The sequence below is a fragment of the Rattus rattus genome, chromosome 9 (assembly GCF_011064425.1).
Source record: "Rattus rattus isolate New Zealand chromosome 9, Rrattus_CSIRO_v1, whole genome shotgun sequence".
NCBI classification, from domain to species: domain Eukaryota; kingdom Metazoa; phylum Chordata; class Mammalia; order Rodentia; family Muridae; genus Rattus; species Rattus rattus.
Window position 1 is genome coordinate 37703284 of NC_046162.1, and position 19266 is coordinate 37722549.

A 19266-nucleotide genomic window follows, 5' to 3' on the forward strand; every position below is an offset into this window, starting at 1 on the left:
AATCTTCGCCCACACCCTCCTGATCATTTCTTTTCAAATACTCAGCCACCGGTCAATTATTTTATAATAACAACTCATGAATACTTTTCTTTAAGTAGGTTCACTCCAGATTTGACATGTGTTTTTAGAAGGCAACTTTATACTGATCTTTAAAAAGAGAAAAGAAGAAAGAAAGAAAGAAAGAAAGAAAGAAAGAAAGGAAAATCCTTTTTTGCTGTAAATCAGGGGTTATTATAAAAGCAAGTCAATGAAAAAATTAATATTAAACTCTCTATGAAAGACATTCCCTACTGAAGTATATGGCCTGGAACCTATCTTTTTTCTTTGTTTTTTCTTTTTCTTTCTTTTTTTTTTTTTAAAGCAAGTGTTAGATAAGGGCTAGAGACTCTCAAACCCAGCTGAGGCTTGTAACAGAATTTAATCACAAAGTCTGAATGGGAACCAGAGAGGTGTGCTCTCTTCCTGCAAGGAAACCCAAGTGACAGGAGACTTGGTTTGGTCATCACCAGAGGGGCCCATGGAGGCAGGGAGGCAGCTTTCTCTCTTTGTATCATGCATGTTTTATATGACTAGACAAACAGCTGAGCTTCACCGAACAGCCTCCCCGCCGACTCTTCCACTCCTCTGAGCCTATCCACAGATGATAGGTGGGTGTGGGGCTCACGAGTAAACAGCTGGCTTAGGTAGATCCATTAAATATAGCTAAGTTAGCCAGGTGTGTTAGCGCATACCTGTGATGCCAGCCCTTGAGAGATGAAGGCAGGAGGAAGGTAAGGAATTGGAGATCGTCCTTGGCTACATAGAGAGATTAAGACCAGCCAAGGTAATGTGAGACCCTGTCTCAAAAATGAAATGAAACAGTACCTCAGTTAGCTATCTAAACATAATTCTAGTTCTTTCTCATGGTATGCTGCCAAGAGAAAAGAGCCAATGTGCAGAATTATAGACTCACTATAATCTCAGCACTACCCAAAAGGTGCTCAGAAAATACGGGCAGGCAATACATTGACAGTTGTCTCTAGGAGTTGGCATTTAGGGCTGTACCTTATCTTCTTCATATATTCCTATAGCTCCTGTGTTTTTAAAAATGAGCACGAGTGGTTTTATAATCCATGGAATATTTAAAACCGGTATTCAATATTTTTATTAAACTTATTTTGTATGTCACCGTATGCTGTGGCAGTCAGGGGACAACTTGGGGCGGTCAGTTCTTTCCCTCCACCATGTGTGCCCCAGGGAATGAACTCAGGTCTTCTGCTTGGAGACAAGTACCTTTACCCGCTGAGCCATCACACCAGCCCCTAATCTTTGTCTGTAAAATGAGAGTATCATCTCCATCAGGATGGATGCCATTAAGAAGAAATGAGATGAGTGATAGGATTATATTCCAAAAGAATCAGAAGATAAACAATGAGTGTGTCATAATTTATCTCTACAGTGGTCTGTCGTGTGGGCAACCATTTCTCCCACAAAGGGAGTGTAAAAATCTCTTAGTTTTGCAGACGCATTCAGCCAGCACTGTGCTCTGAGAAGGTGATGAGTAAGCTGTGATCATGGCTCTCCTTCCATAGTGTCTACTTCTGTGACATATCATCATCATTAAAACTAATGATTGAAGTGTCATTAATTATGTATTTTATCTTGTAAATGATCACTGGTAATTTGTGGGATACTGGATGTTATCAATTTGTCACATCACATGGATTTTTTTAAATGATTCATTGTTTTTTAGCGTGTGTAAGTGTGTGTGTGTGTGTGTGTGTGTGTGTGTGTGTGTGTGTGTGTGTGCGTGCCATGTGAATGCAGTGCCTGCCATAGCCAGAAGAGGACATCAGGTCCCTGCTCCAGCTGGAGTTACAGATGAGAAGCCCAACCTACATAGGCAGAACCAAACTTGGACCGTCTGCAAGAACAGCGTGAACTTTTATCCTTGGAGCCAGCTCACCAGCTCCACATTAGCTAATAACTGACATTGCTTAATGACAGTGAAATATCTGGCACTTGCCTATTTTATAACACATATGCATTTTCTTACAGCCTTATAGAAAAGGTGATATTCCCGGTCTTTAGAGGAAGAAAATCATATAACAGATGCCAAGTCGATATGTGCCTTGAGCAGAAAATATAAGTTACTCCTAAAACAATATCATGAATGACGAAGTACTAAAATATCCCTTCTCACACATGTACACGAAATCATTACATCCCAACACACTTACAGGCTCTATAAACATTTTCTACATGCCCATGGTGGCTTGTATCATATTCATAAATTTTCCCATGTCTCGAGAGCACCTTTGCTATTGGTATTATCAGTTTTTGAATAACATTGACACATGGAGTGTTCTCGAATGGTCACCTGTCACTGCTTGGAGAGCTGGCGCTTGAGTAATCTGTAGAGTCGTGCCTCTACTGCTGATCCTCATCCCAGCCCTTGTCTAACTCCTCAAGCTCACAGCTAGGTCCTCACCTTTTAGGAAGGAATAGTGGACTTCAGCGTTGGCTCCCCGGTCAGCGTCCACAGCTCGGACCTGCAGTAGCTCTGTGCCAGGGGCAGTGGTGTCAGGAACATTTGCCTCATAACGAAGCTGAGTGAAGTGAGGTGAGTGGAGATTTCCATCCTCCACATGAATGGTCACCCACACGAAGTTCCTCTTGATGGGCATCTCTTGGTCTCGCACCTAGCACAGTGTTTAACAGAGTACAGAGTTGAAGGAGGTAGGGTCAGGGTCAGATGAAAGAGGTAGAATGCTAATGAACAGGCTGCCCGATTTCTGTGGACTCCTTTACGTCTTTCTCCATCCAATCTGTGCCTTTTATAAATGCTTCATTATCAATTATTTGGCTTAGCTTTTCCTATAGATAATTCCACTTTAGGGAAAGGCATAACACACAGAATACAGCAAGCCTCCCTCAGACTATGAGTTCTTCAAGGTAGTAACCCCTTCAAGTGTTCTATGGCCGTGTAGATTTGGGAAAGACTGAACTAGATGAAGTCGAAGGACTGTCTTGGTGGCAGGATGTCTCAGATCCTTCAATGTACATCAGTATTCCCCAAGCATGATAAATTAGCATGTAGGAATCCTGATTCCAGTGCGCTGGAGAGATGGCTCAGCGGTTAAGAGCACTGACTGAACTCAAAGGTCCTGAGTTCATTTCCCAGAAGCCACACAGGGGCTCACAACCATCTGTAATGGGATCGGTGCCCTCTTTTGGTGTATCCGAAGACAACTGCAGTATACTCTTACAAATAAAATAAATAATCCAAAAAAAAAAAAAAAAGGAATCCTGACCCTAAACCCTAAAACAGATGATCAAATCCCAACCCCAGCTTTCTCATAAATAACTGTATGGTAGTTAGCAATTTTTTCCCTTCTTCTGAAGACCTCAGGTATAGATAGGAGGAGTGGTCAGGGTCACAGCTGAGGTAGTTAGGGAATGTGGGGTGTAAAATTCAGGGTGGCTTTCATTCTCAGAGTCACAGAAGCACAGGACCCAGATACTAAGCCCTCCTTAAATGTTAGATCCCACAGGGTTGCTCGCTTGATTCTTGCCCTTACCTTGGACTGGGGGGTCTCTGGGTCCCTCCCAGGTCAGACAATACATGAATCTACAGGGCAAACCGAAAACCACAGAGAACCACAGAGTGGGCAAAGATCTGTTGCAGATCTGGGGTGAGTCCAGAGAAACATGGCAGCCAACTACTCTACCTGAATCTTCACTCCAGGTGTCCCTTAGAGAAGGCGCCTCTGACCAGATGTGAAGTATTTTACCTCTGCCCCAGGGATTATGTTGTGACTGTCTACACTCCTGGCTCCTCAGGGACCAGCATGTCCACTATCTACCTGCATGCAAGTCCACTGTGATTTAAACATGAAATGACCCCATAGGCACATGTGATTGAATACTTGGTGCCTAGATTGGGAAGTTCATGGGAGCTTTAAGAGATGAAGGGCTATTGGTGAAAGTGGACCATTAGGCATGGGTCTTGAGGCTTTATAACTTGGCCTCACTTCCTGTTCACTCTGTTTCCTGGGTGTGGATGAATGTGAGCAGTCAGCCTTCTGCTTCTGCTGCCATGTCTTCGTTGCCATGATGGACCGAAGCCTTCTGGAACTTTCTCTCTGAAGTTGCTCTTGTCAGGGTATTTAAAGACAGCGGTGAGAAAGTAACTAAGATTCCAGTCTTTTCTGTTCCTGTGTTTACTCACCATAACTGTCAGAATGTGCTGAGAGGGCCCGGAGTGCAGGTCCAATGTCCCCACTGTCACCAACACTCCACTGCTTGGATCCAGCTGGAAGAGGTTGGCACTTCCAGGGTCCTGGCTGCTGAGGATGGTATAGATGAGGCCCTTGCCATGGTCTTGATCTGTGGCCTGGACTCGGAGGAGTTCAACCCCAGGCAGCGTGTCTTGGGGGACCCTGATTTCATAGTGATCCTGCAGGAACTGAGGCCGGTGGTGGTTGATGTTGGCAATCATAAAGATGTGGACCTGGGCAGGAGGACCAGAAGCAAAGAGGAAGATTGTGAACTACGGTGACACAGGAATAATGTTTGCTGGAACTTCACTGTCCCATCCATGTTGGCAGTGTCTGGAAAGCAGCTGCCTTTCTAGCCAGTAAATAGCTACTGAGGTGTGGAAATATTTCAGACTAACAAGATTTCAGATACCAGATTGCCCAGTAAGTTTTCTTTCTTTCTTTCTTTTTTTTTTTTTTTTTTTTTTTTTTTGAGACAGGGTTGTCATGGAATTTGCTCTGTAGACCAGCTAGTCTCAAACTTAGAGATCCACCTGCCTCTGCTTCCTGAATGCCTGGATTAAAGGCACATACTATCACGTCCAGCTGGCCACTGATTTTGTATGCGTGTATGTGTGCACATGTGTGCATGTTGGGCATGGTGTAATCAAAGTATATGGGAGTCTGAGGCAGAATCGCCATGTAGTCTTGGGCTACATGGTAAGTTCTAGGCCATGTAATAAGTTCCTGTGGTAGTTTGTGTTGTCAATCTGACATGAACAAGAATCACCTGGGAAGGGACTCTTGCAAGGTTATCTAGATTAATTGGCCTCTAGACATATCTGTTAGGAATTTCCTTGATTACATTAATTAAGACAGAAAGACCCATCCAACACTGCACCATGCTCTCTTGAACTATATAATAGTAGAGAAAGCAAGCAAACTCTAGCATGCATGTGTTAATCCATTGTTTTTTACTCTTGACTTGGATATAATGGGAGAAGCTGCTTCACGTTCCTGCAGCCTGAGTTCTCTGCCCTGAAGAACTGTAACCCGGAACTTTGGGCCAAATGAACCCTTTCTTCCTTAAGTTGCTTTTGTCAGGGGATCTTAACACAGCAGTAGCCAGAGACCCTGTCTCAAAAAACAAACAGAACAATTTCACTGGGCTATTTCTTCAAGCAAAATGTGTAAAGTCCTGGTATCTGAAACGGCTTTACTTTACAACAGTCAGAGCAGAGGTTGAGAGAGCCCCATGACATGTCATTCCTCATGCCCACAGTGACCCTTGGGCAGACTATCATTAACTAAAACTGCTTGTTTGCATAGATTCTATCACTGTACGGAGATGTAGAATAGGGAGGGGATTCTCCCACAGCTACAGAAATGGGGTTAGACTAGTACCCAGAGCTTATATTCCAACTTCAGTATTCTTTAAGGAATCGCACATCAATAGAAAGCCTTTGATAGCCTTACTCTAAGTTCACCTCTGATCTCCTCCCAAGCCAGGGGCTCTTGACTAAGGCCTCTCACCTGGGTGGCAATGGTGTGGAACCCATCTGTCACCTCCACAGTCAAGTTATAGCTCGACTTTCTCCTTGTATCAAGAGGTCTGGCTATCATGATGCTCCCTGTGGTCTTCTCAATGTCAAAGTCCATGTCCTTATCCCCATCTGGAAAGGAGGGAAAGAGCAGATATGAAGTCAGTGACTTAGGCAGCTATAGACCAACTCAGATTTGGCCACAGACCTAGAACACTTGGTAAGTGGCAACCTTGGCTGACTTTGGCTGACAAGTCTATAGGTGTCCAAAGAAGAGTCTGAATCAGAGAGTCTAAGACTGTTCAGGGATGGTGGTTATCTGGAGTATATTTCCTTGGGAGATCACAAAGATGTTATACTATTTGTCCAGTTATCAAACAATCTAGAGAAACACAGGTCGGTAAGGGGCGAAGAGTCCAGTGGGAAGAACAAAACCTGCTGTAGGACGCTTCTGCTTCTGGGATTTTTATGGATTGAATGGCTGACTGGTCCTCAGATAGTAGCACTCTTTTGGGAGGGAATGGAAACTTAGGAGCTGGGTCCTTGGGAGAATCTCTGGGTACTTCTTGTCTCATCCTCTGTTTCTTGACCAGCCATAAAATGAAGAGCAGCCCTGCACCACACATTCCTGATGCCTTGATGCTCTGCATGGACCTAAGCCATGATGGGCTAAAGACTCGGAAACCATGAGCCAAAATGACTCATTCAGAGGTTTTTTTTTTTAAATCACAACCACAAAGTGACGGACACAGGAGCCAGACTCATAGTTTCATTATAGACTGTGCAAACTGCCCGACATGAGGACAACTGAAAACGAGTCTGTGTAACAAGAGGAAGTTGATTCTTTTTAAAAGAATTCAGGTGGAAAGGTTTAAGGAGTGGAGCAGGAAGACAGGGGTCAGGGTTAGATAAAGACTAAACACGTGAAATGCCAGGAGGACTGCAGAGATGACTCAGTGATTAAGCGTTCTTGCTGCTCTTCTCAAGGACCCAAGTTCAGATCCCGGCACTCATGTCGAGTGCCTTACAAATGTCTGTAACTCCGGTCCCAGGGGTTGGGGGCCAAATGGCTTCTGCAGGCTCCACACACATGTAGCACATCAACAAACAGGTACACACATGACCACATAATTAAAAATTAAAAAATTCTTTAACAAGAAAACGAAAATGCCAAAATTAAACAAAATATTTTAAGAAGAGGATGTGAAGTTGGGAAGGAGGTGTATTGGGGAGTTGAAAATGGGAGGACATGGTCAAGATACTGTAGATTCATGTATGAGATCTGGAAAGACTATATTTTAAAATATCAGGGCTGGAGAGATGGCTCAGCGGTTAAGAGCACCCGACTACTCTTCCAGAGGTCCTGAGTTCAATTCCCAGCAACCACATGGTGGCTCACAACCATCTGTAAAGAGATCTGATGCCCTCTTCTGGTGTATCTGAAGACAGCTACAGTGTACTTATATATAATAAATAAATAAATCTTTAAAAAAAAATGTTTCTTAAAATATCAAAGATAACATAAATAGATAAGCTCTAGAATAGCACGAAGCTCTTTAAATGTCTAGCAAACAGAATTCTCTTTAGTTATGTAAAAATATGTTCACAATATATTACAATAAAATATAAAATAAAATTTTAATATAATCCCACATGTGTCCATAAAGAAACACATCAAAACTATAGCAATGGATTATATTTGGATTGGTAGGACTTTCAGTGATATGTGTTTCTTCTGTACACACACTTCTGTTTCATAAGTGTTATTTTGGTTCATGCATTAATTACACATTGAAGAAAATAACCAAACAATTAAAAGATCAGGGAATAAGAACCAGAAGTTTAAGAAGTCAAGGATCTTGGGCCAAGGGAGTATCCTACTCTGCCTCCAATCCAGACTGGAATCTACTGCAGCGGGACTCCGTGGTCCAGGGAAGTGCTAAAGTGGAGATATTAGAATTTAAAATCTCTGGGTAGATATCAGACAGTCTTTAAAAAAAAATAGAAACCTTTACATTTATACCTAGGTTTACATTTGTGATTGGTCACGTGTGTATACATGTTACTGAAAAGGAGACCTGAGCATTCCCCAATTTCCCAGATGGTTCTATGACCCTCAGATATTTTGTTTGTTTCGTTTTAAATACATGAACACCAAAACCTTGACAGAAAGAAAGGCTGGAGCAGAGCCACCCATCAGAGCCTGGATCCAAGAGCCACTTAGAATGACAAGGAGCATGGATGGAGTCAGGATGTGGACAGAGCATACAGCCTTGAGTTTTATTTCATGCAGACACACTTACATGCACGTGGGCTCATGCATGCATGGACACATACACACACACACACACACACACACACACACACACACACACACACACACACACACACACGGAACATAGGACAGGCATGGGGAGAATGGCCCCATGCTAACCTCAGGCTCAGTCAACACAGCTCTGCCCTGACTTAGTGCTTTCTCTTCTGGGTCACCCTGGACAATCCACCTAAGGTCTCCTAGGCATCTGGTATAACTAGGGCCCACCTAGTTATCACGATATTATTAATATCACAAATGGTCAAGCTGAGGTCTTGGCTATAACAGAAGAGGCCAGGCAGGTGTGTTGTTCCTTCTACCCAATGTCCCAGATCCCAGAAAACCAGGGAAACTATGGTCAGAAGAAGAAAAAGAGAGGCTGTGATGGAGTATGCCCTTAAGAGGAATAGAGTACTGCATCAGGTGGGGATATAAAAATGAGGGATTTGTTCTTCTTGGTCCTCACCTGAGATGTGGAACCAGAAGAGGCCAGGCCGTCCCTCTACACTGATGACTCCCACCATGTGGTTCACGGGGTCTGTCTCCATGACTGTAAAGCTGTAGTACGACTCATCAAAGGACAGTGGGATGGAGGATGGCCGAGGCTGGGGAATCCATTCGATGTGTAGCCGGACACTGGTGGAGAGTGCTGGCTGCCCACTGTCTGTTGCCTTGATCTAAAAAAATACCAAAAGCCCAGTGAGTCATCATGGGAGTGGCCTTCCACTCACTTCCCCATTGGACACATACTCGAAGGATGATGATAAGACAGGAGCTCTGTTGGCTATTAGGCAAACACTTGTAGCATACATTCTAGAATCTCTTGTTAGGTGGAAAAACAAAGCAATGAAACACTGGGACCGTTAACACTGTTTGCCAACTTGATCAGTGTGGTGGTTTGAATGAGAAATGACTGCTTTTGGTTCAGATAATTGAACACTTGATCCTCGGTAGACAGCAACGTTTGAGGAGATTGTGGAACCTTTAGGGGATTCAGCCTTGCTAGAGAAAGAATGTCACTGGGGATGGGCTTTGAGTGTTTATCTTTTGACCCCGCTTCCTGTTCTGTCTCCCTTTGCTTCCTGTGTGTGGATGACGTGTGGTTTCTCTACTTCCTGCTCCCTTTCTGCCATTATGGACTCTATCCCTCTGGAACCGTAAGCTAAAATTAACCCTTTCTTCCTAAAGTTGCTTTTGGTCCCAGTATTTTATCACAGCAATAGAAGTAACTAAAGCAATTCCACTGCGGAATGTATAGGAGATTAGTAAACCAGGCCTTTGGTCGTATCTGTGATAGCATTTCCAGAAAAAGGCTAGATTGCAAGGGTGCTGACTTAATTAATGGGTCGGTTCCCTTGATGTGTTCTTGGTATGAAACAAATATGGTGGGAGACGGTGAGAAGTAGGCATGGGCTGACACAGAGGTCACTAGGGCACATCTTTGGGGATTGTGTCATGCCTCAGTCTCCCCCTGAATCTCTTTCTCAACTCCCTGTTCAGCCATGAAGTGAATGCTTCTCTTCTACCACATAAATCTACCGCCATGATGTTTGCTCAAATGGGCATGGCTGTAATTATAGACAAGACCCTCTAGAAAAGTGAGCCCAAATAAATTGCCCCCCAACCTCCCGTAGGCTACCCCTGTCAGGGATGTGATCACAGTGGTGGAAAGGACTCACAAAGAAAGCCACTATATCTTACTGCATAGTGATTCCCAAGTTGGATTTTAAACTCATAGGTGGCAAATCACTGCCAACAAACACAGAGTCAGATTCACTGGGCTCTGCTACAATCAGTCCTCACCCTAAGAGCTCTGTGTGCAGCCTTTTCATCCTCACTGTAGCCCTAGGAGACATACCACAGTAACTTATCTCCCCTTTGTTGGCAGAAACGGGGACTCCATGTTCCTACCCTGAGTTCATACTTAGAGTCATGTGACCCATCAGCAGCAAGGCTGAGCTTCCGTTTGGTGGTGTGGTTTAAGAACCCATGTCCTGTCTTTTGATGCACTGGGATCTTAGCCTCAGCTTACAGAGATTCCTTAAATGGCTTGTCTGGAGAAGGGAAGTTCAGGTCAGGGTCTCCAGACAGGAGCTGCTGTCCGTCACTCAGGAAAGCCCATGGTCTATTGCTCAGACGTAATTCATTTATTTTTGCTCATGATTCTCAGGGGCTTCCTCTCTCCTCAAGCTTCTCAAGGTTATTGGATCTTAATGCAGGAACGGCTGGAAACTTCTAGGTTAGACACGCAGCATGATGCACAAAATAAAATTCCAGGAGCCGGAAATGCACCAAGACAGGTTCAGAATGAGGAGCTACTCTGCAAGATGGTGGAAACTGGCCACAGCCACGAGGGTGTGATGTTGGACAGGCTATTCTCACCTGAAATGGTTCAGGGTTTTTTAATGGATTTTAGGACTTGAGGATGTGGGTCAGTGGTAGAACATGCCTAACAGATGCCATATGGCTGTAGTTGGGTGAAAATCCAGGTACTGGGTGATGGAGAGATGGATCAGCAGTTAAAAGCACCTGCTGTTCTTTCAGGGGACCTGAGTTCAGTTCTCAGCGTCGATGTCAGGTGGTTTACAACCACCTGTAACACCAGCTCTAGAGACAGCAGCTGCTTCTAGCCTCCGCAAGAGTGTGCACTCCCACACATGTACGCATACTTTTGGCAAAGTGAATCCCTGTGAATTCCCCGCCAGCTTAGTCTACTTAGTGACTTCCTGGCTAGCCAAAGCTACATAGTAAGACCCTGTAAAAAAAATTATAATTAAAAACAAAATAAATAAATCTTAAAAAAAAATCCAACAGGTCTATCTTGATTCTGAGACCATGGTTAATTTTGCTGAATTTTTATTTGTAAGAACAGGTGGCTTCAGGGGCCTTTATTGTCCTCAAAAAGAGAAGCCCACAGTCCACAACTCTGCTCCCCTGAGGGAGAGTGGGGACTGCCCGGTTCCCTAAGGGAAGACAAAGAAGGCAATCTCCCTCCCCTCACAGGAATTCACCATCTGGGACCATTCTTCTACAGACGCCCTCCAGGCCTTCCTCACCTGCTCCACCCTGTTATGGTCTAGAGATGGTTCGAGTCATCCCTCAAAGCTTCATGCACTGCAAGCTGGGGTCCTAATGAAGCAGCGCTGAGGCTGGGGAGTCTTTCTCAAGAGGTGAAATCTAGGGGGCTGGAGGGAAGGCTCAGAAGTTAAGAGCACTGGCTGCTATTCCAGAGGACCTGGGTTCCATCCTCAGCACCCGCGTGCAAGCTCACAAGCACCTGTAACTCCAGTTTCAGGGGATCCGATAGCCTCTTATGGCCTCCACAGCACCAGGCACGCACATGGTGCACACACATACGCGCAGGCAAAACACCTATACATGCAGAATAAATTAGTAAACAGACTTTTATTAAGAGGCAGAGTCAAGGGGCTGAGGAGATGGCTCGGTTGGCAAAGTGTCTGCCTTTCAAACACAGGAACAGAAGCCCCAGAAGCTATTAAAAATAGGGCGTGCTGATGAACGTTCGTAATCCCGGGGCTGGGGTGACAAACACAGACACAGGTGGATCACAGGCTCGGTGAACTCCAGCCTAGTCTGCCTGAGGAGGTCCGGGTAGGTGAGAGAGTGTGTCTCAAAAAGGAAGAAAGGAAGAAAGAAAGAAAGAAAGAAAGAAAGAAAGAAAGGAAGGAAGGAAGAAAGAAAGAAAGAGAGAAAGAGAGAGAGAGAGAAAGAGAGAAAAGAGAGAAACAAAGAAAGAAAGGAAGGAAGGAAGAAAGAAAGAAAGAAAGAAAAAGAAGACAGTGCCTAAAGATTGATAGTGCATAAGTGATAGCGATGGATGTGATACCCACACAGTGAGTGCTGCTACACAAGAATACACACACACACACACACACACACACACACACACACGTGTGTGCACACACACAAGAAATGGAGTTTAGTGATGGACTTTTGGGGTGCAACACTCAGGAATGAATTAATGCTGCTCCAGCAGAACAGGCTGTGAGTGTCTCTCAGAAGTGAACCTGCCCCTCCACCTCCACCTCCTTATAAGCTAAAACACACGGACAGATGGACAGACAGACAGACAGACAGACACACACACACACAAGTGCACACACACACACACACACACACACACACACGAAAGAAAGATAAGAGAAAAAGAAAAAAAAGAAAGGAAAACCACCAGCCACTTCTGCCCTCAGCTGGGCAGCCCTTCGACCACTCACCGTTAGGATATTGTACTCTCCCGCTGCAAAGGTGCTGCTAGAAGACACAACTCCTGTGACAGGGTCGATCCTGAAGCTCTCCTCATCACTCTCCTCAATGCTGTAGGTGACGCTGCCGTTGAGACCTTCATCTGGATCTGAAGCCACCAGCCTGTACACAGGCTCCGGGGAGAGGGGGCTTAGTCTTTCTGAAAGGCGGACGTTAAAGAGCTTGTGGGAGAACACGGGTGGGTTGTCATTGACATCCAGGATGCACACCACCACCCTGGAGGTGGACCTTAGCGAGGGGTCCCCGTTGTCCTGCACAGTCACCTGTAGACAAAACGGTGTGTGAGCGCCTGTGTGGCCACTGTGAAGCAGTCCTACCGTGGCTCACGCCATGTTAGCGCTGGTTGCTGTTATTGCCACAATCTGACCTTGGAACAGAAGAGCAGAAGGGAACCACAGAGAACCAGAAGGCACTGCCATGAAGACCAGGCCTTCACGTGGAAGACTCTGGGCCTCTTCCTACGATTGCCAGAAGCCTTGCTCTCCGCTTGGGTTAGAAAGCATCGTTGCAGGAATGGGTGAAACCTGGGTCAGACCTGATGCCCGATACCCGAAACGAACTCCAACTTCAGAATCATGCGCTGCTGGCGCCAGAACCCAGTCATCTGACACAGCCAGGGTGCTGAGGAAATGGTATGAGACAAGGCGTTCATTTCCACTCACAGTAGCCCAGAGGCTGAAGTGTGGCTCAGTGGTACAGTACTTGCCTAGCATGTATGAGGCCCTGGGTTTGATCCTCACTCTGCGCAAGAAAGCAGCTATCTGAAAGAACTTTTTGAGCAGTGTTTCTCAACCTTCCTAATTCTGGGACCCTTTAATACAGTTCCTCATGTTGTGGTGACCTCAACCATAAAATTATTTCATTGCTACTTCATACTGTAATTCTGCAGTGATTATGAATCGTGATGTATATATCTGTGTTTTCCAATGGTCATAGGTGATCCCTATGAAGGAGTCGTGACCCACAGGTTGAGAACCAGTGTCCTAGACTTCAAAAATTACTAAACTGGGAACTGGAAGACATTTTGTTCTTAGTGGCAAATGCCTTTCCTTTCTCCTTCTTTCCTTCCTTCTTTCTTCTTCCTTCCTTCCTTCCACCCTTCCTTTCTTTTTGGTTCAAGCATGTCAACTCAGGGCCTCACACCTGCTGTGTACATACTCCATGCTCTACCAGTGAGCCCTACCATCACTTTTCTCTGTTATTTATCTTGGAACAAGGTCATGGCCTGCCTTGAATTCCTTCTGCAGCCCAGACGGGCTTTGAACTTGTGATTCACTTCCTAAATAGCTGGGCTCACAGGTGTGGCGCCCCACCTGTGTGTGTGTGTGTGTGTGTGTGTGTGTGTGTGTGTGTGTGTGTGTGTGTGTGTGTGAAAGGGAAGGAGATCTCAGAGCCTGTAGCATAGAAAAGCAGAATGACCTCCAGCCTGCTAAGGAATATGCGTCCTACTATGGGTGCACTTAAGGTCAGAAGAGGTGACTGGTGGGGTACAGGCTGCTTAGGAGAGAAATAGCTAGGTTTGTAACCTCTACTAATTTATTTCCCCTCTGGAGCACTGTGGGAGTCTTGTAGTAGGGTGATCTTAGGAAAAACACAGATCTAAAAGACAAAAATTTTATTCTGATCCTGCATCAAACCTTGTAAAGGACCATTATGTGGTTTGCTTTCCCCAAGCCAGGAGGGATGAGCTAGAAACTAGACCACACACACACACACACACACACACACACACCACACACTCACACACCACACACACACACACCACACACACCACACCACACACACAGAGAGAGAGAGACACAGACACACACACACACCACACACACACACCACATACACACACAGAGAGAGAGAGACACAGACACACACACCACACACCTACACACAGACCCACCCCCATACCCACACTCACACACACCACACACACACACACACACACACACACACACACACCACACCACACACACACACACACACACACACACACACACACACACACACACACACACACACCACCACCACCACCACCACCACCACACCATACCACCATACCACACCACACCACACCACACCGCACATTACCAGCACTTCCTTCAGGCATTACTAGTTAACCCAGACGTCCTGCCCTGTCTGGATAAGGTTTCAGAATCCTTTCCTCCTCAGTATGAAGAACTGGTGAAAACCTACAGATCTTTACCACCAGCCACAGAAACAGAATGAAACAGGTTGTCCTTTCCCACCTCAACCTCCCACCCCACCCCCATCCACAGCACTGGAGCCGGACAGCTGACTGCCTACAGTCCAGCTTCCTTCAGGGCTTTCAAAGGCAGTGCCCAGCTTTCCCACAACTCACCTCTAGGACATACTCATCCTTGTTCTCTCGGTCCAGCTGCTTGGCAGTGGTCAGGAGACCTGGGAAGGGACGGATAGAGAGAGAAATGAGCCAAGGGCTCCCAGGGCCTCGTTATGGAGCAGGTTCAGAATTAAATACAACAAACAGAGTCCTGGTTTTTGACATTTAGAGCTCTGGAGAACGGGAAGGGAGGCTGAGGAGGTGGGAGACACGTGACAGAAAACGCACTAACTGAAGTCCCCACATGAGTCTCCTCTCACCATGAGGCACGAGTGGTGGGCCCAAAACCCAGCAGCCCACACAGTGTCAGCAGCAGACCCACCGACTTCAGCCTCTTGGGTGCTGAGAGTCCAGGTACACAACCACCATGCTCAGCTCCCCCCTCCTCCCTGACGCTTCAGGGATCCGTGCTCCTGAAACCGCTGCTCTGTAACCTCTTGATCGCCACTCCTTGTCTACCTTCAAGTCTCTCTTTGACATCCAGTGTCTGGATTCGCAAGGAACGCCCACGAAGGTGAGGTATGGCTGCAGTGCTGCAAACCCCCACATGAGGATAGGAAGCATCCACCGAGCGCGTGTGGTGTAAGTCCCTACCTCTCCTAGCCCAAGGAGACCAACTGCCGATTGTTCCTTTTCTCCCTCAAACTAAGTTTTCCCATCACCCCATCTCAGGGACACTCTTCCCTCTCCCTCTGCCCCCAGATAAGGTCATCAGCAGTTGTTAAGTTACCTCTGAGGGATTCCTGCTCCTTCACTCCTTGATCCACCAAGATCTAGGGCTTTCCACAACTAGGTGTTCATTCAAATGTCACCACTCCTCCCTCCGTCCTTCGGAATCACAGAGCCAATGTTGCCGACCCCTTACATGCCAGGCTCTCTTCTAAATTCTTTCTATAGCTGTCACACTCCATACCAAATCATTTGGGACCCATGGCCGTCTAGGCAGCAGTTTGGATGGTTTATTTCACTCATGGAAACTTAACTACAGATCAATGCTTAGTGTGGATGTTATGTTCGAAAAGTTCACATGTCAAAGCTATTATCCCCAGATTGTTGTCCATTTATTTCGACTTTTTATGACAAGACCCTCTATGTATGTCACCCAAGCTGTCCTGGTACTAACTCGCCCAGTCTGTAGCTAAGTCTGCCCTTGCACACTGATCTTCCTGCCTGCGATTATAGGCATGTGACATCGTACTCAGGTTTATCCATACCCGAATGGGATTTGTAGGTGGGTTTTCAGGAGGCAATTAGGGTTAGATGAAGTCACGAGTGTAGAGTCCCCATGAGCGTGTTAGTGACTTTACAGAAAGAGAAGACCTAACACACTCACTCCGTACTTCACCATTGTGATATCCTGCAGCAAGGTGCCCATGCTCTTGGACACCTCAGCCTCCAGAACCACAAGCTAAATAATCCCGTGTTCCTTATCGATTACCTAGCCTGATAGTTCCCAATAACATAACATACACGCTGGCACGCTGGTTAGCTGGTACCACTAGTACCCAGTCTGAGGTACTCAATTAGAGCAACATGCAATGGACAAAGAAAAGAGCTCAGAAACTTTCCTAAGACCCCACCAGTTAATAAACGGTGGGAATGCATTGTCCATCTCCAGACCATGGCTTCTATCCACAATGAGAGCCTCATCTTCCTCCCACTTGGGGGTTCTCAAGTCACCGCCCTGTCGTTGTCCCCTCCTAGACTGCTGCTTATCACCTCCCCTGCCTCCTTAGTCCTCTGTAGCTTGGCCACAGCCAGCAGCTTTTTTCCTCCCCCTGAGCAGCTGCAGCATCTACCTACTGCCCATACTTTACTCTTTCTGCTGTCCCTATAGGATCTATCCCCAAATACTCATGATCCTGATGAGCTGACTTTCTGAGACCAAGAACCCGATCTCATTTCTCTTCACATCTCTCTACAGCACAAGGCTTTAAGGCCTCTCAGGGGCAACCTCTTCAAGCATTTGCTGTGTGTATGCATGGATCATCCATCAACAAGGACTCGTTCATCCATTTAACAATCGTTTAGTGAGCTCGCACTATACTCTGTGGTACTGCCAGGTACTGAAGATGCTCTGGCAGGCAAAAGCAATCAACTTTGCTTTTTGTAGGGACCTGTGGAAGGCCAGTGGAGATGGAGAGTTAGTGGAACAATTACTTGAATGAGTACAGTGGGCTGAGCGGTTACGATAGCAGAACCAGGATGTATGTTATGTTATTAGTAACTATCCGGCTGGGCTCTGTGGGAGACTGGAGACCACACAGACAAAAGGAGAGTGGAAGCCTGACATGTAGTCAGCCAAGCGTTTAAGCACAGAACTAGGGAGGCAGAGGCAGGCAGTTCTCTGTGAGTTCAAGGTCAGCCTGTTCTACTCAGCAAGTTCCAAGCCAGTCAGGACTACATAGTAAGAGAGCAGGGAGAGACTCCTATAGCGTGTGGCAAACCCCATGTTAAGAGCTTCCACGGTCCAAAGCAGCTGTGGACAAAAATTGCTGAAGAAGCAGTATCTAGATGTCAACAACAACAACAACCACCACAACAAAACGATCTCCTGGAAGGAGTGTGTGTCTGCAGAGACTGGCTGACTGGTTGGAATTTCAGTCCCATGGAGAGACTAGAATTTTGTAGGTTCAGAGGCTAATCACTTTATCTTAGGCTAATTCAGCCTTCTGGGAGAGCCATTCTCTGGCCTGCTCTGTATCTGAACTAATAATTCATGATAATAAATAAAAACGTCTTAGAAGCTGTTAACTTAGCAGAACACTTCTAGCTTCTGCCACTCCAAGAGCTAAGAATGTCATCAGATAGCATCTTGGTTCTATAAAACAGCTTCCCCATTTTGATGTATCTGCCTCTCTGGTGTCCCCGCCAATACAGTTTAAAGCTGCCTAGATTTATGACTGTCTTTGTCCTGTAAAACTATAAAACCCTGTGAAACTGCACCCACACTTGAACGTGGAATTTGACTGGGGTAACCTAAATCTGTGTTCCTGGGCTACAGTCATACACGATGTCGCCAGAATAAACTATGTCCTATTCCCTTTAAGATGAGACTGTGGTTTTAATGTTGACACAGCCATGTGGCTGGAGCCGAAAGAGATTTAGTGAGAGGAATACAGTGAAACCAGAGAGGTTAGGGGGCCATTTAGGCAGCAGCTTGTGAGACAGAGGGGACCTTGACTTTATCTGGAGGACACTGAGAAACCTGCCAGGCTTCTGTAGTGGGGATGCGGAACGGCAGGATGGCTCCCGTGAGGAAGGTGGGTTGGGAGCTGGTGGCTGATATGATTCTCATGATTCTCACATTAAAAGTAAGACTTCCTGCTAGTCACAATTTCTTCTGCTGTGCCTTCAGGAAAGCTGGGAGGAGTGTGCCTGCAAGGGCATCAGGCCAGGCCTGCTGCCAGAGGACCATTGACAGTAAATAGAAGAGGGATTGGGAGAAGCTGAGGCGTTAATGCCTTAGGTGAGGGATCAATCTCCTGACTCTTCTGAGGCACAGGGGTGTGGGTGTGGTACCTTGGAGATATGGGGTGAGCCTGAGGGGAGAACCTGCCTGGACCTGTTTTCTAAAAGAAAAGCTCCCTCAGCTTAGAAAGAAGAGGATGTGTCTATAGCCTGAGGTCAAAGGTTAACAGAAAAGGCTCTCACCGAAGCCTTCAGTGTCAAAGACACTTGCACTCCTTGCCTACTCTTTGCCCCACTTCTCCCCTGGGCTCCTGGAAAGCCCACAAGCACCCTCTGTTCCCTCTCTACGGTCTGTCCTTTTACAGCAAGAGTGCATTGTCCGGTAGAGAAAAGATTGGGTCACATGGAAAGGTCAGCTTTCCTTACAGGAGGCCTGTAGGCTTGCTCAGACGCCAGCTCAAAGAAGTGACAGATTCCACAACTGGAGGAGGCAGGCTGGGACTAATACAACAGGGGTGGGGGAGGGGACTGTGGGATCAAAGAATGTACGTGGGATCTGCTCTGTGAGCTACTGTCAGCCTCTGGTATACTGTGGCCCTCAGAGAATGTGGTGGAAGCGTGGTCAGAGCATACTGTTTCTGAAGAACATCCGGAGATCTGGAATGTTCTGTGGAATTTGCCAGTGTGGACTAAAAATTGGTAAATTTGTGCTTAAAGTTTCTGAGTCAAGTCAGATATTTTTGGGGTGCTCCTCTCAGCTCACTGCTGCAACAAGGTGACCCCTGGATTCCTCTGAACCTTCTACCACTCTTGGCCTATGAGAAGGCTAATGGGGTGGGGAGGGGTAACAGTCGTTACTGTTTCATGAGCAGGTTTGAGACTTGTCTGCCATAAGGACTGTCCTAGTTAGCTTTGTTTGTTGACTTGGCACAGCCTAGCGTCATCTGAAAGAAAAGCCTCAATTGAGGATTGTCTAGATCAACTTGGCCTGTGTGCACATCTTCAGAGGATTGGCTTGACAGTTCATGGATGCAGGAAGGCCCTGCTCACTGTGGGCAGCACCATTTTCTAGGTAGGAGGTCCAGGGCTACATCAGAAAGCTAGGTACACATGAGCCCGTGAGCT

General features: G+C 46.2%; 1 protein-coding gene across 1 annotated transcript in view; it reads right to left on the minus strand.

Moving 5' to 3' along the window:
• Fat2 (FAT atypical cadherin 2) overlaps positions 1-19266 on the minus strand; it is a 65764-nt gene that overhangs the window by 35046 nt on the left and 11452 nt on the right. The window contains exons 5-10 of the mRNA XM_032912167.1: positions 14731-14789; positions 12329-12640; positions 8560-8770; positions 5772-5911; positions 4211-4492; positions 2471-2681 (exon numbers count right to left, since the gene is read on the minus strand). Of these exons, the coding sequence (XP_032768058.1) occupies positions 2471-2681; positions 4211-4492; positions 5772-5911; positions 8560-8770; positions 12329-12640; positions 14731-14789 (1215 nt within the window). The remainder of the gene's footprint in view (positions 1-2470; positions 2682-4210; positions 4493-5771; positions 5912-8559; positions 8771-12328; positions 12641-14730; positions 14790-19266) is intronic.